The 15,985-nt window shown below is 48.8% G+C and overlaps 4 protein-coding genes across 4 annotated transcripts; 2 read left to right on the forward strand and 2 right to left on the reverse strand.

Moving 5' to 3' along the window:
• Positions 1-1,388: 1,388 nt before the first annotated feature.
• KY384_005052 (uncharacterized protein) lies at positions 1,389-2,828 on the forward strand (the record flags this gene model as incomplete). Its single annotated transcript, XM_044813554.1, has 2 exons — positions 1,389-2,595; positions 2,701-2,828. The coding sequence occupies 2 exons, from the start codon at positions 1,389-1,391 to the stop codon at positions 2,826-2,828; spliced, it is 1,335 nt and encodes a 444-aa protein (XP_044669832.1).
• Positions 2,829-7,204: 4,376 nt separating this feature from the next.
• On the reverse strand, positions 7,205-7,575 carry KY384_005053 (uncharacterized protein; the record flags this gene model as incomplete). Its single annotated transcript, XM_044813555.1, has 2 exons — positions 7,205-7,366; positions 7,492-7,575. 2 exons carry the CDS (start codon positions 7,573-7,575, stop codon positions 7,205-7,207), a joined length of 246 nt encoding a protein of 81 aa, XP_044669833.1.
• A 1,141-nt stretch (positions 7,576-8,716) lies between these two features.
• Positions 8,717-9,110, reverse strand: KY384_005054 (uncharacterized protein; the record flags this gene model as incomplete). The annotated part of the gene is made up of 2 exons (XM_044813556.1): positions 8,717-8,771; positions 8,941-9,110. 2 exons carry the CDS (start codon positions 9,108-9,110, stop codon positions 8,717-8,719), a joined length of 225 nt encoding a protein of 74 aa, XP_044669834.1.
• Positions 9,111-13,602: 4,492 nt separating this feature from the next.
• Positions 13,603-14,564, forward strand: KY384_005055 (uncharacterized protein; the record flags this gene model as incomplete). Its single annotated transcript, XM_044813557.1, has 2 exons — positions 13,603-13,641; positions 13,677-14,564. The coding sequence occupies 2 exons, from the start codon at positions 13,603-13,605 to the stop codon at positions 14,562-14,564; spliced, it is 927 nt and encodes a 308-aa protein (XP_044669835.1).
• Positions 14,565-15,985: the final 1,421 nt, after the last annotated feature.

The raw sequence follows: 15,985 nt of genomic DNA on the forward strand, positions 1-15,985 counted from the left end.
GACACATAATGATAAATTTCTCATCAAACACCTCCTACCCATGTTTGCGATCCCTTGTACCACCCCCACTCGAACCTTCGAGTTCGTGCTTCAGCGTCTTGTAGCCCTGATCCCATGCTCTTACGCGCTGTCAATGATTGGGGGGACTGTGGTTTCGAGGGAAGAACGCAAGAGGCAGAGTGGCAGGTTTTGTGAGCTCGCAATGCCAAACTGTAGGAACCTGGCTAGACTGCCCTGAAAATTAGGCAATGTGAGTTGGGGGATCTCTGACGAAATATTTGTGCATCTGCTTGCTTGTGAGTCCACGAGGCGTGCTTGTAAGCAACCAGAGAGCGACAGTAGGAGAAGTAGCCTCAGGCGTGTCGCGATCTGTCTGCGGAGCGCAAGAGACGTAGCATCACTAAAGATTGCCGATCTTGTCTCAAATCCATGAGGCTTCCAATTTCATCGCGGCATTGATCGAATAATCTCCTATGCGGACGAATGCGGTGATGCAAATTCGGAAAGGCCAGATTTCTTGGCATTTTGTCGATCATCGACTCCTTGAATGGCCAGCTGATGTCCAAGGCGCTTCCATGAGCATTTCAACCTCGCAACCTAGCCATATGAGCCTACATTTGTTTACATCTTGCCCAGAGATTTATGCTCAACACACAGCGTCACAGTAGCCACCATCTGTCTGTCACCCTTACGGCTTCCACGTGCGAGAGCTGCCTAAACCCATCAGCGCTGTGAATCCTCATTTGCCCCGACAAGGAATCATTCACATTCACGACTACCACGTGCCTTCCGAACCATTACATTTGCAGTATTAGGAAGTCGTATGCGCTGTTCAACTGTAGAGTGGCTACAGTACCCATCAGACTCCATGCGGGAGGCGTGGAGCTGAAGAGGCCGATCGAAAAAGGAGGACCTAAGCGGAGATCTGGTCGTCGGACCTGACAGCCCAATCATGGCCATTCCTCCAAGCTATCATGACTCAGATGCCGACGATGAATATGAACGCTCTATAATGACCTCCCCCATCCTCCCTACCGATGATGAGAACTCTCCTACGGACACCGACCCCCCCTCTACCGAACCTACTCCCACCGCATTTGGACACCATATTGATCTAGGGAAGCTGTCGCCAGGTAACACAATTGTGGGCTGGAGCACGGACCAATGCGCAGATTACGTCTCCAGCCTTGGATTGTCTCAATACTGCGATACTTTCATAGGTATGCATGCACGAACGGCTAGGGCCTTCTTCAAGAGACTTCGATACTGACCGCTACTAGAAAACGAGATCATTGGCGAAGCTCTGATAGCGTTACGACACGATGAATTGAAAGAAATGGGGGTCATGAGCATCGGTCACCGTTTGACTCTATTGAAGGGCGTCTTTGATGTCAAGCAAAAGCAAGGAATACCTACAGATCCTGATCATTGGGTACCACCATGTACGTTCTCTAGACTTTGACAATTCATTGGCTATGCTGACTTCAACAGCTGCGGAAGCAAGCGCCCTTGACCAGCAAGCCACTCGAGAGGACATTTCAAGAATCATAAGATCACTCGAGATACGAGACCACCGTATTCAAGCTGCCGAAGCTGAGATACGGAAGATCACAGAAGAGTATCGCAAACTACGAGATGAGCTACTGCCTATCTTCCGAAGAGCAAAAGACCTCTCCCAGCCTCTCCCATATCACCCAAACAGCCAGTCCCCAGATCATCCGGAGGACAACGGTGCGTCTCCGACCGCTCCAATCCCGCCAGAGGTGAAAGGTAGCGTACTGTCCCGCAAGTTCTCGAAGAAGCGATTGTTCCTTGGTCAGACGCCAAAGAGCAATTCGCCTACACATATTCCCCAGAGCGTTCAAGAGGAGAGGAAAGCAATGGTTGATCCAACCTTGGATCCTTCGGCAGCTGCAATAGCAGCGTCCAATCACTTGACAGCGGGTATGAATGGAGGGTCTCAACCATCGACATCTCCCAACCAAGCGAACATGCCGTCTCCGACCTCCCCAAATACCTACAACAGGTACCGTGATCCACAGGCGCAAGGGACGGTACGAACGATCTACTCTCATGCGGAAGATCCAGGAGGGTATGGCTCGACAGCCAACTTCGATCGTAATGCCAGCAATCCCACACCTACTCCTCGCACACTCGCCGAGTCTAGAGCGCTCGCTGGCCGAGGTCCTCCAGTATCCAATTACAACCAAGCACAGCCAACACCGTCGTCCCAGCCCGAAGACCCTCCGCCCTCATCATCCGGCGCCGGCCCCAGCGTCGAGATCTTCAAATCCTTCCGCGTCAGCATGGACGACCCCTGCGAGAAAGTCCTCCCCGCCGCGTTGAAGAAATACAACATAAACGCCGACTGGAAGAACTACGCCCTATACATCGTCCACGGCGATCAAGAGCGATGTCTGGGTCTCAAAGAGAAGCCACTGATAGTATTCAAACAGCTAGACAGGGAGGGCAAGAAACCGATGTTCATGCTCCGGAAGCACGCTGCTCCAATGGAAGGACATACAACGAATAATTACTCCGGCGGCATGAACCCCAGCCCTTACGATCAAGGCCTGGGCGGGAGAGGGCAGACGAGTTCGATACAATTACCAGGGGGCGTCTTATGACTCGCCGGTGCCGGCGGCAAGACCGAGAGCGTGAAGAAAGGACGAGAAAGAGAATACAAGTTTCGATTTTGAGAGAAAGAGCGAGCACAGTTAGCTTCGAATTTGGTTGAGAATCTAGAGGTTGGCTGGGGAAGCATAGCACGCGGGTTCAGCGAGCGAGCGAGCGATGGATGGATGGACTCAGCTAGTCTGATTCGATGATTTCTAGGCAGTAGATGGTGCCATTATTATGATCTTGTAATCATGAGGGAAACGAGAGATGAAATTTTGATTCCTGCCGATGTGAAAAGTCGACCATTCCAGCTTTGTTGTCTGTTTTTTGCGGCCCCCTTGTGTTGGGGTGGGGGCTCTATAGACTGATCGCGGTGCCATTACATATCATCGACAATTACCATATATCCGATAACTCCCGCGCCTTCCCTTTTCCCCCTTCATCTCGAGCTTCGAATCCATCATCTGCACTCACTAGCGGAGCATACACAAGCTGAAAGCCCCTTCTCCTTCTCCTGCTCAGAACAAACCTTGCTGAAAAGCAATGAGAGTATTCATCGCAGCAAATTGGGCGATACCTTCCTGGCAATATATCTTACGCTGGAGTAGTAGCCTAATTGGTGGTCTCGAGGGAAAGGATTTGGATTGAAAGCTCTACATGGGCTTCTTAAGGTTATTGAGAGGCTGGACTGAGTTTCTCGATCTGTCCTCGTTTTCGGATGATGATGAATGTGAGGGATGGCCAACGCAAAAATTCCTGCCACCATCTTTTGATCTCCCTTATGTATCGAGCAGGTAGTTCAGGTTAATGCTAAAGCTCATGCATTGCTAGTGAGATATCGTGATCGTCCCTGCATGAAGGTAAATCATCGGATCTTTTTGCTACCATTTGACGGGATCGCCTCCTGCGCGACGCCGGTCGTGCTCGGGAGCTTTCTATTTCTGTTTTCAAGTCTTGATAATTGGATCGCATTGACCAATGTTTTGAGGTATGAGAAGGATGATCGACATGTGAGACGAGAGCTTGCAATTGAAAATGGCAATGTTGCTAGCTCACCCTTTGACCCGTTCATTCTATGCCATTGAGCTGACCTCTAGATCTTCAATAACTCAGCCATGCTAATCTTGGTCGCTTGGACGCTCTTGATCCTATATCTACCACTTATTACATCTTCAAGCCGCGCCGACTGCATCGGCGCCTCCATCCTCGCCCCCGAGTTGATTGCGCCGCCATACTCAAGGAGCTCTGGTACCGCTACAGTGTTCCCGGCCGTGATATGGAAATCACATGGGGTCGCACAGTCGATCCACAAATCCCTTACCACATCCAGCTCCCCGTAGGTTTTCGGCTTCAACGACTGATCCCTGCGCCCTTCACAAGAAATTGTCACTGCGAGATCCATGTTGACAATATCATCACTAAGTTTGATGGGCAGGATCGATTCCATATGATAGATTTAGTTGAGGCCGGAGAGCATATTCTGGATAAGTGCTACCCCATGTCTTTGACGGGGAAGGCTTTTCCAGGAATGGAGAGGAATGTTTATGTTACGACTTTGTGGTCGCCTGGAGAGCCGCCAACTGATAATGGATCCGAGGATGCAGAGAGTAGGCTTATTACGTTAGAGCCGGGGGCTAATCTGACAAATTTGACGGTGCTTTGATCTATGAATCAGAGAGTGATCTCGTCTTTCCGCTTTGAACATTCGCCACGACTCTTTGTGATTGAATCTTGGGCCGCTTGAGTGAACAACGCAAAGGTACTTGGGCTTGTGTGAGTACTAGAGAGGACGACAACCGCCTGAAATCAGAGACCTTGCCATTTCACTTCCAAAACCCTTTACCAGTCGCACGATGGGAATCTTTACATTGAAAACGCCCGATTTTGGTAAATGGAGTCGGGCATATGTCCAGTCCGCAGCTCAAGCCTGAGGTTCAGGACATACCACAGAAAGAAAGTTCGCTGCACGATCTTCCACTTACGATTGGAAAGGGGGAATCCTCCAGGATTTGAACAAAACATCAGGATAAGAGGCTCAGTAAACTCTTCTCTAAGCCCTGAACATCCCTTGGAGATGTATCCGAGAACTATATCAAGACTGAATCCGGCCATCACCGGCGGCGACGAGGATTAATAGTCCCGAACTTGCCTTCGCTGCAACCTCAATCTGAGTACAAAGACCAGATTGAGGGAAGATCCACGATATCACAGTAAACCAAAGGTATCCTGTATCATATAACCGGTCCACGAAGTACCGATGACTGAACCAATTCGATGAATCTCACCTCGACACGCTCCCTCAACACCACTCTCAACCCACCACACCCGCCCCCTCCACCACCGTCCCATTTCCCCCTCCCCCTTCCCCTCCCTCCCCCCATCCTCAGCCTCCATCCCATAAACCTGAGAAATCTGCACCCACAGCTCCTCCCTCCCCCCCATCTTAAAGCTCCCCCCGACCTTCCTCACGCCCCCCTCCACATCCACACACTCATCGACAATCCGCTGCGCCAACCTCCTAACCTCCTTCCAACTCGTCTCGAACGCCTCCACCCCATCATTCAGAAACACAACCACATCGCAATTATCCTCCCTCCTGGCAATCGTCGGGTCTGGGTCGCGGAACGTTTGCGTTAGGTCGTATGGTTTCGCGAAACCGGGTGGAGGTGGGTAAGGGAGTTGGTGGAATGTACCGATTGCCGGGGAGTAGGGCATTCGGCGCACGGCGTTTTGGCAGATTGACACCGGCCCGTTGCGGAAGTGTGAGGGGGCTGAGGACCAGCCGCAGTTGTTACCTTTGAGGGGTGGAGGGGTGAGGAGAGGATTCGCTGTGAGGAGGGTTAGGAGCCTGAAGAGGGTGAGTGTTAGAAAGGTGAACATAGTAAAATGCGTGGTGGTGGTGAGGTGGGTGTGCTGCTCGTCGTAGAATTTTTGGCGAGTTCAGGTCATGGGTTTTAAAGATGCTTGCTAGAATTGTGAACGGACTATGGATTTGATTTTGCGTGCGAGACTTGCGGCTGCTGTGAGTCAGTGTCTCGCGAATCTGGATGGGCGTTGCGGAAGGGGACAAAAATAGGTCTTGGGAGCCAAGATCTGGGGAAATTTTGGAGTAAACTTGTTCATTTGTCACAACGGAGTGTGATGCGGAGGGAAACGCAAATGCTAACTTTGCTCAGAGGTATGAAGCTACTTCTTGCTTTGTGAAAGGCTAAGGAGTGTGTATGTACATGCAGGCGAGTCTTCTAGCTCCAAAATGTGCTTCGTGAGCTGTCCCCAGATTATTAATGCTGATGATCATGTAATGATCAAATCCCATCCCGTTCCTGTGAAGACGATGACTTTGCAGTCTCGAACTCCCTACTTGAATGATCTCTTATTTCGATTCCAACTCTGTCTCGGCCATCTTGATAAAGGCCTGGGTATTGTTTCGTGCGTCCAAGAAAATCTTGTAGAGTTTGGTAGTTGGGTTCGTAAGCGCAGTTAATAGGCACATAGCTAGATTTCCAGTCAGTATCACCTATCTATACGAAGTCCAATACGCTCGTACTTGGTGGGAAACAAGGCACCGTGCCGCCTGCTAGTGAGACCTCCATATCAAGGTTGATTGATTGTGGTATTTGAAGACCAACCCTGGGTGAACCCATCTTTAGTACATGTGTATCTTTGGTGGATCTGAAGTACCTGAAAAAATCCCCATCCACAGCCTGATCCTTGATTGGGGTCTGGACCCATTTGGCGAGCTCGGCAATCCCATGACGGCCGTTATCGTTCTTGAAAAAGTCCATGCGGTAGGTTACCCCGAAATAACCTCCCAGCTTCAGAGCATTGTCCAATGGCTAATTCAGCGTCAGCGCAACTCGTTATCCTGGTTGAGAACAAAGACCGCTTCAGGGAAATCTCCCTTCCGTTTAGGAGGATAGTGTACCTAAGTCAACGTTAGCGCTGCCGCCATGTTGTCGAGGAGTCGATGAGAAAGTCAACTCACAAGATTGTCAAAAGCCTTCTCTCCTGTGATTTTCTTCAGACGTTCTTCGACAAACAGACGGTTCTGTTCCTTGCCTCCGTCGGTTGCGTTAACGTTAATGTAGTGTTTCCAGTCTTCAGCCAGGCTATTACCATATTAAGCATATGGTTGGGGTGGTATGACGGAGATCCTTACCAGACTACGAAACGGTAACGGTCTGACAGCCCCATGATTCTCTCATGCTTCGCGCGAGGCTGTTGGAAGTTGTCATTGGTATATGACATCTTGGAGTTTTCGCTGTTTTCGACTTGGGTTGATGAAATGAACTTGCTAGTAATGTTGCGGAAGGAGAGTGCGACGAGGACTGAGGGGCTTATTTATACCATATATCCTCAAAGTTTGGCATCTGGAGGTTGCTTGAGACTACGTAATACCTGCTGTCGGACATCTAATCATCTCACAAAGCTTTCGAGTCGTAAGGTGCCGTTGAAACCACTCCTGCAGGTTTGTCAGACCAATGAGACAGGCACAGTGCTCCGTGGCATGCATCTTAAGATAATAACCTCACACTGGTCTCCATTGTCTTCTTCTCTAACAAGAAAGTCTCCAAGTCGCCAGACCCTAATCCAATTCGAACTCCCATTTGGCACGTTTCTTGATCCGATCAAACCTTGCCGAAGCCTTGCTGCCTACGGACTCCACATATTTCCGGGCGAAAGTCGTGTCCTCGAATTTCTTGTCTAGTTCGGTCAGTGGTTTCGAATCAAGGCGCATGTCTAGAGCCTGCATCAGTGATTCGTGCTCATTCAAAGCCTATTGCGTACTTACCGGGTGGCCAGTTCAGCTTAGCCCCCACCCGGTCTTCCACAAGAAAGCAAGTATGTCCGGCTGGAACTTCGATGCCAAACCTGGAAGAAGGTTGCATGTAAGCGAGTGCCCACTTTTTCTGTGCAGGACGTACCTATCGGGCTTTTCGATGCTCCCCTGCCCATTGTGCTTGTTGTCTGTCCAGTGACGGACCTTGTTCAGGGCCGCTTTATCCTTGAGATCAAGAATGAAGACGCCTCCGAACCACTCATCGACCTCCTTAGGCTGCTTGCTGAAATCAGTCTGCTTCTATGTTAGGCTCATCTTTGTTGATTAGGAAGCAGAATTGAGGGTAGCACTAGGAATGAAGGGGTGCTCACAATGTCTCTGAGCCCACCACCTGTGAGCTCGGCGAAAAAGTTGCGGCTAGCATCAATGCCCAGGGGCTCTTCTCGCTTGGTATAATCCCTCCATGTTGGACTTATGCTGTAGATTTGTTAAAATCAAGGGTCTCATGTAATCGTGGAAACACTCACGCTATGACAAATCGATGATCAGCCCCAATGATCTCAAACCCCCTCCCTTCTCCTCACGGGGTACGATAAATGCGGAGGCGTCATTCATGATTGTACGGCTCTGGTGATGCTGACCAGTTGTTGCTTGCGGGGAGGGAGAAGATTGCAATTAAAGATGAAATATATAAGGAAGGGTTTACTGCTCACAAGTAACACGACATGAAGCCAATACTGTCGGACACGAGCGCAACACCAGGTCGTACGAATGCTCACATGAACATCAAAGCTACACCAGCAAATGTGGAGAACTGTGTAAGTTTTGAGACCCTTCCTGCAGGCTTCGGCAGGCCAATAAGCCTGGCGCCTCAACCTTCTACAACATGGTCTGTAACACCATCTGCCTAGATCTTGAAATGTATTGTAGACTTGGGTAGGTATTGATGTGATGGGAGCATGTGAAAGCATGTGCTTCAAATAGTGTGTCGTCGCTTGCGGAGTCTCTGTCGAAATTTCATTGTTCTCAGGTTCTGGCTGACATAAGCCTAGGGTCAATTAAGTCCTGGGAAAGGAGGAAAGGATGGTCACCCCACTATTTTTCTTGAGAAATCAGTCAATTAAAGATTTGGTTGTAGAATACTAGGGCATGCGATCGTCTCAAACTCTATCAATGCCAAATGATGGGCTAGTCCCAAAAGCCATTCTCGTCCCGACTCCCAATCTCGTCTCCCTCAGCAGTAATGAAGCCCGTCGGAAAGTCGTCTCCTCTTGACCTAGGTTGAGAAAGCTCAGAGATCCGGCATGTGTTGAACTCTCATCCGTTCCATCTTTCGATATCCAGATCTAGAGTGCCGTGAACAAAACGTAACCTTGAAAGTCAGCTAAGTACTTACGCGGAGCGAAACTCTTTTCGCCATCTTCACGATATTTTTCACGCGGTACGCATCGGTCGCCCGGAGGCAATTCCTTGCCGTGACTTTGTTCACCATTCATATTAGCATTTGGCAGATTTTCATACTTTTGCAGGACTCGACTTACCCAAGCATCCGCTCGTTTTTGTCCCTCCCTTCGATCTCGGCCCAACGCTTGACCTTGTCAGACGCTTTCTTATCTTTCAGGTCAAGAATGAAGATTCCTCCAAGAAATTCGTCAGGCTCTCCACCAGGCTTCTTGGCGAATTCGTGCTGTCTCTGCATTAGCCTTTCCATGGAAAGGGTGTCTCTTGGGACGATATGGGCTTACAATAGCCTTCACTCCCCCATTAGTGAGCCTATTGAAATGATTACTGGCGACCGCCCTTGAGGGAGCTTCATTGTTCAGGTAACAATCTCTCCAATCGGTGGTTATGCTGCAGATTAATTTACTATGGGTCCCGTGTGTTATTCAAAGGACTCTTACATCACCACGAACCGAAGCTCAGCTCCAGTAATCTTGTGATTCTTATCTTGGGCAGCATTGGGAGGACCTGCCATTTTTTGAATTTGGTAATGCTAATGTTGTGCTAATGATGGGAAATTATAGAGCGCATTATTTGTCAGAGTAAGGAAAAGTGACCGGCTTTAATAGTACTCATAGTCATCAGCAGGTCTCACAACACGTTATCGTACTACATTTTGACTCTGAGCGTCTGGTAATGTATTTGACACGTCTGCAGACCACTGAAACAACTGTTTGTATCAGCTGCGGGGTGGCTTGCCACATTCCCTTCTCCGACTTGTCAATCCCCGAGGCTGTCACCAATGGAGAACAATTAGGACGAAGCAAGAGTAACAGATCTTTCTAAACAAACGCATGTGTCACGAATCATAAAAACGTGATCTCAGAATGGGTGACATTCTATGACGTGGTACTGCAGGCGATCAGGGGATTTCCTTTCCAAGTCATGGGGGTTCCACGGAAGTAGCTTCCTTATTTTTGGACTAGCTATCGTTCGTATCGGTCGACTAGGACATTTCGCGTTACCAACTTCGACTGCAGCTATAAGTTCCACAGAATAATCCGTTTCAGCGTACTTTCCTTAGAAAACCCAGCGCATACCCACAAAACAAGTCGGGACCTTTTCAGCAATGGATTATCAGCATGATTGAATTCGTTGTTGCCTATGGACTCGGTTGCAGCAGGTCTCTTCGTCTTATTGATGACTTCCGCAAACGGAACTCAGGTCTAGTACAATGAATACACCTTGTCTGAAAGCAGCGACCCTTCAAGGATTTGCCCACCGATGGACAGCGAGTAGGTAGAGCACAATGAAGGGAAGACCCATGGAATTTAAAGTTGCCCGCAATCTCATCACCCACTTCAAGAACGATTCATACCGCCAGTATTCGAACTGAAGGAATCTGCAGTCCGTCGGCGCAAAATGAAAGTCGATCTCGTAGTCAGGCCAGTCCACCTCTTTACCTTCACGTCTTGTCTCCTGGCAGGTTGCCGACATAGTCCGTCTGACACCAGCGCAGTGTCCTGGCAAGAGATGCCCCAACAATCATTCTCGAGCGGCTAGGAAAGGACAAGGAATTCGGCAAGGTGGCAGTAGATGGAGTGGTATGGTTCCACGCACTGTCCCCAGACCTGAAACTTTCGTCTCAATGGCCCCTCAAATGCTTATTGAATCCGCGAATAGGACGCCATGCGCGACAAAAATACCAAAGCACCAATTGTACCTCCAACGTTTCTTATCAGAGTCGAGGACGCGACAGCCTTAGAGGCACTGATGAAGTCCTGGAACGCGAAGAAGAGCACGTAAGTCACCAACTGTCAGAGATTGGAAGGCAAATGGTCGGCTGACTGATGATGGTGCTCCCGATGCAGGGCAGCGGACGTGTGTAAGATGAGAATGGGTGGATATTCGGTGAAGGTGTGGCGCGTGTATGCCTTTACTAAGGATTATGAGATTCACGGGACGGATGGAGATGGTCATTTGGGTATGTAATCACCAATATGTAGGAGGATGTTTTGAGAGTTGGTGAGGTACTTATTTTGTGTGCTAGATATTGAGTTCTTCTGAAGAGATTGAAGCACTGCGTTTTTTGAAGGAGAATATCAGTATTTTGGTAGCGCAAGACAACCTATTGCGCGGCTTTGGAATGACGAACGAATTGTTGTACGCTGTACACAGTGGCTCAAACGTCAGGTTTTGATTCAATGGTCCTGTAGCACATAGTTCTCGTCAGTAGTGGTGATTTGTTTTGTACGACGCCGTTCTCATACCAGTCGTCGAATAAGGAGCAATGAAGCAGCCTGAAACCACCGTTGATTGATCTGACACCAGCTCCTTATCGTGTCGTGTGCCAATCATAGCTTGAGTTTAACGTAGCACAAACAACTTCGAAACTTGAAGTCACACAGTGGAACGAATGGATGACCCACTAGCTGAAACAAGCAAATCTCTCATTCCTTAAATGAAGTCTCGTCTGCTGCATTTTCTTTCATCACCCAAATTTTGACTTGCGAGGGACACCGAAGATGACGAAAGGAGATTCACCAGAGATGGCCTACTTCAGAGCCAGGTGCAGCGGCCAGAAATTTCAGACAGTAGAGGGTAATATCATTGTTAGGTTGTTGTCGACTCCGACCTAACTTAAGACGCGAGTTGACTTGATGTAGTGTGATGACGGACAAGAAGGAACTCGATTATATCCGACTTATTGTACTCAATCATTTTCACCTTGAGTATGGACGTAAGCTGGAACCGAAGGAATGGGTACCGCCACCACATTGCTAGCTAAAGGACCTGACTGACAAACCGATCAGACGGACTTCCACAATTTTGGTTCAGAAAGCATTCCTCCAACTTTCTTGCTCAAAGTCAACGATAAGAAACTCCTTGAGAACCTGTTTGGAAGAAACCCGTTTCCGAAAGTGACAATTTTCCCGTGGCGATGGGCACGTATCCTGCCTACAAAGATCGTAGGATTTGATGTCAAGGTTTGGTATCTCAACCCTAGCGTCAGAGAATGTGAAATCAGCTGTGACGAGCGAGGTTCCCCAGGTAAGGCATACTTAGCTCCCCATATACTGTGGGTGCCAACATTGCTGACCATGGTACTTAGAATTCTTGCTCACCTAGTCAACTTGCGTACACTCAAGGTTCGAATTGTGACAGGTTTTGACACTAGCGACATGAAAATGGCCAAACTCAGGCTGAGCCTAGGGAACTTGACTTAATCGTCTTCCAGTAATTCCCAGTAGATCCAATTCGCTTTGTATCCGTGGTATATAGACTAAGTAGAACATTAAATGCCAAGACTGCACAACTCGATTCTCATGTGCCACAAGCAAGCGTAAAACTTGCAGCCACACCTGTTGCACGACTCGTTGTGTATTGCAAATTTTCAGGTGACACAGGGGGAACCTAGACCTCTATAATTAGGCTCAGCGGTCTTCATCATTACCTTCCTGCCATCTCCTCCCTACCAAATACGAAGATAGTATTCCCATATAATAGGAACAATATCCAAAGTCATGCCTAAATTTATGGTAACAAACGAGGGTTGGGATGAGCAACGATGGGAAGCCGACATCATCGTCAGGTATATTGTGAATCCTAGCTGTCCCACGATGATTGCTGACACATTCATAGCGCGAAAGCGGGTACAAAGTCCACCGATGATGTTAGACGTGCTGTGCTTGAAGAATTCGGCGTCCACAAGACTTCGATAGTCAGTACTCTATCTCCATCCATCCATCCATCCATCCTCCTCCTTTCTTCTCGGCCCTTCAATCTACTAAGCGATATAGCTGACTTTACCCACCAGACAGACTTTTTCAAATTCGATCAGGGCACCATTCGCCCTACGTTCTTGATCAAGTTCGTTGACAATGACCAATTGGACAAAATGTTCGGCCGGAAACCGTACTGGAAAGAGCGTACACAAATAGTGTCGCACAAGCCAGAGAAAGTCTTCATCAAGATTGGGGAATATGACGTAGAAGTGCTGCGCCTACATCCCCACACTCATGATTGCTACCTGTATAGTTTCGACAAGGAAGGTTGTCCTGGTAAGTCTTTCTGTGGTGTCATACGGCCTTTGTCGTGGGGGAATGCTGACTAATCTGTATAGAATTTATCTTCAGCTAAGGATTTCAAGGATTGGAATAGAATGTAAAGACATGGGACGGATCAAGAGACATTCATTTGGTTTATCTGTACTACTCATACACCCAAAGTGAAGAGATAGATGATTATCAAGCGTCATAGATAAGATCTCATTCTGAAAATCATTGCTCTATGACACGAACGACCCGATACATGGCGTTGCCAAAAAAATCGAAAGACGAGTCTCGTCGGCTTTGATTCTTTATCCTAAATCAACAATGCCATTATCTTTCCCACGAGTACCACTTTGGACTCAACACATGCGCATCTGTGACACAGCTCTTGATACAATACTCATTGTTCCCTCCCTATTGTGCCGCTCGACAGTGCCTTATTATCTCGCCATGAGATTCCTTTATGAAGTCGCGCTGTAGGAAATTTTCTCAAGCATCACCCTCACACTCACCATCATCTATCAATCAGAGACCCAGCGAGTTCGTTGCTTCGATTCGAAAGAGCATAGCCCAAGTGACTAGGGGTACGATACATCCACCTGCAACACACAAGCTCGTCCTATTACAAGATGTTCTGGGCCTGGATCCTTTCAGCGTGGTCTGGACGCACAGCACGGGAGTTCGCTGAGGCAGACAAATGCTGTATCTGTCATGAGCGCTGGGTTGGTGAAATTCCTCTCACGTTACTCTGTAAACATACAGCAGGTTCCAAATGCCTTGAAAAGTGGTTCAATGGGGGCCCTAAACCAAACGATACTTGCCCCTATTGTCGCGCCAAAGTCTACCTCGTCAACCCTCGGCAATTAGACCAAGATATCGAGAAAGCTGTCCTCGAAAGAGAAGTCAATGGTGACTTCATCGACTTTACCGTTTCTACTCAAGGGATTCGAGACGCTCTGGCCAACACACTGGAAGCTCTGCTTTACCACAAAGTCGCGAAGTTGCCCAAAGATCTCTTCAACATGGATCAGCATAAGCTTTCAAATAGCCAGATCATGGACTGCGTCCTGCAAGCTATTGGAGTATATCTCATTAAAGCTTGCACCAAAGGCTATGAGCCTAACAATCAATACTACCATCACCTACTAAGTAGTTTGTGTAATTATGCAACACAAAAGGTACCAAAAATATTGGAAATCTACCGAATCGAACTCGAGGAAGCCATTAGGGTCGCCATTGTCTCAGCAAATTGGCTGAAGTTTCCTTACTGGAAGAAGCTAGCTCTTGCTAGAGAAATCATTCTTAGCGGCTACTATGTTGGAACCGACTCGCCTCCAGGTTGGGCACCTAGTTCAACCGTCACAGAAGAAATGCTTGAAGCAGCCCGAGCCGCTCCTAGGCTTATACTCAATAACTTTCTGGCTGGTTCTCAGTATCACTCAAAACTATGGCGACCTGATGTCTCGGAATTACTGAAGGCGGACATCGACTCTCAAGGGAAAGACGACCCCATGAGTGTATACTCCGATCTGGCTCATCCAAGATATCGGACCGCTTTGGTAGCAAAGGTTCTGGAGCATTGGGGTATTACTGATGTAAATGCGAAAAAGGACCTGAGTAAGATCGTGAGGCAGAACGGGACATGGGTGATCGAGGGACTGCAAATCGAATAGGGATTGATACAAAGGATAGGACCGAAGCCATCAGCGTCTGAAGATTTGCAGGAACGTAAATCATATAGACCATCTTAGAATGTTTATACCTAGAAATCATAAGTAATGTTCTTGCAATGATGCTTTCAAGTAATTCATTTGACATCTTAACGTACTGCGTCGTGACAAAATTCAAGAGAGCAAAACAAAGTACTTGAACAACTGAGAATGATCGATCCAATTACTCATCTCTGTAGATGATCGCTGCCACAGCTCATCATGCATCAAAGTCTGCGCTCGTCAAACCATCGCATCTCCACAAAGAATAATTCCGGTCAACGAAGGGAAGACATATCGCAACGGTAAAGGACCAAAGATTTGCCTGCCGTAAGAACAAATCCTCAGAATACATCAATACAAAATTCAATTGACTCACTCGTTGCACCAAGGTGTCTGCCACTGGCATGAATCCTGTTCGCCACTCTTCGCATTTACATCACGACCACAAACCCTATCCAGAACTGTCAGGTGCCTGAGTCCATAGACCCGTCTTGACCCATCTCCATAACCTCCGACCATCTATTCATCAGCCAGCTTCACGAATGAGTGAAACCCCAGATTTGGCTGACAACATTCACAGCAAAACAACGAACCCAGAAAACTCATAGAAACTTCCCACCAACACCTCACCCCACACCCACCAACGCCGAAACAATCACGCCACCAGACCCTCACCGTTCTCGGAAGCCTCGCCCAACCCATTCCCCCCCTCCTCCCCTTCCCTCCTCTCCTCCCTCTCCCCACACACGACACCCATCACCCCTTCCCCCCTCCCCTCCCTCCCTCCCTTCGTCCCCCCTACGAATGTCTCAACCCAACAACCACCCCCCCATCCGCCCCTACAGTCGTACTCCCACTCACGTACCCATTCCTAGCACAGCCAGCCATAATCCTCAGAACCGCGAGTTGAATCTGCAACCAACTCGTGACCTCCCCCCCCCCCTTCCCCGCCTTCCCCCCTTCCCCATCCCCCCTTCCCCACTTCCTCCATCCTCACTATCCGTGCTCAACTGTAACGCGCACGATCCCCAGGGTAGGTAGACGGAGTGGTTGCCGCCGGAGGAGGTGGAAGGGTTGGTGAGGGAGGTGGAGGAGGGGTTGGAGGAGGAGGCAGGAATCATACTCCCAAACGTACCGAGCGTGGCGTCGTCGGAGAGGGATGTGAGGACGGAAGCGCAGTCGGAAGTTGAGGGCCACGAGGAGCTTGTGGAGGGCGTGGTGCAGGTGAGTGTGCGGGCTTGAGCTATGGGTATGAGGGGGAGGAGGGGGAGGATGTGAAAGATAGCGAGGATGGGGAGGAGGCGCATAGTACACGATCTATTTCGATGAGGAGGTTAAGTGAGTGTTTCGGAGAAATTATGGTATGCAAGAACGGGCGGAGG

Source organism: Bacidia gigantensis, assembly GCF_019456465.1.
Source record: "Bacidia gigantensis strain McMullin 20006 chromosome Unknown contig_244, whole genome shotgun sequence".
NCBI lineage: Eukaryota > Fungi > Ascomycota > Lecanoromycetes > Lecanorales > Ramalinaceae > Bacidia > Bacidia gigantensis.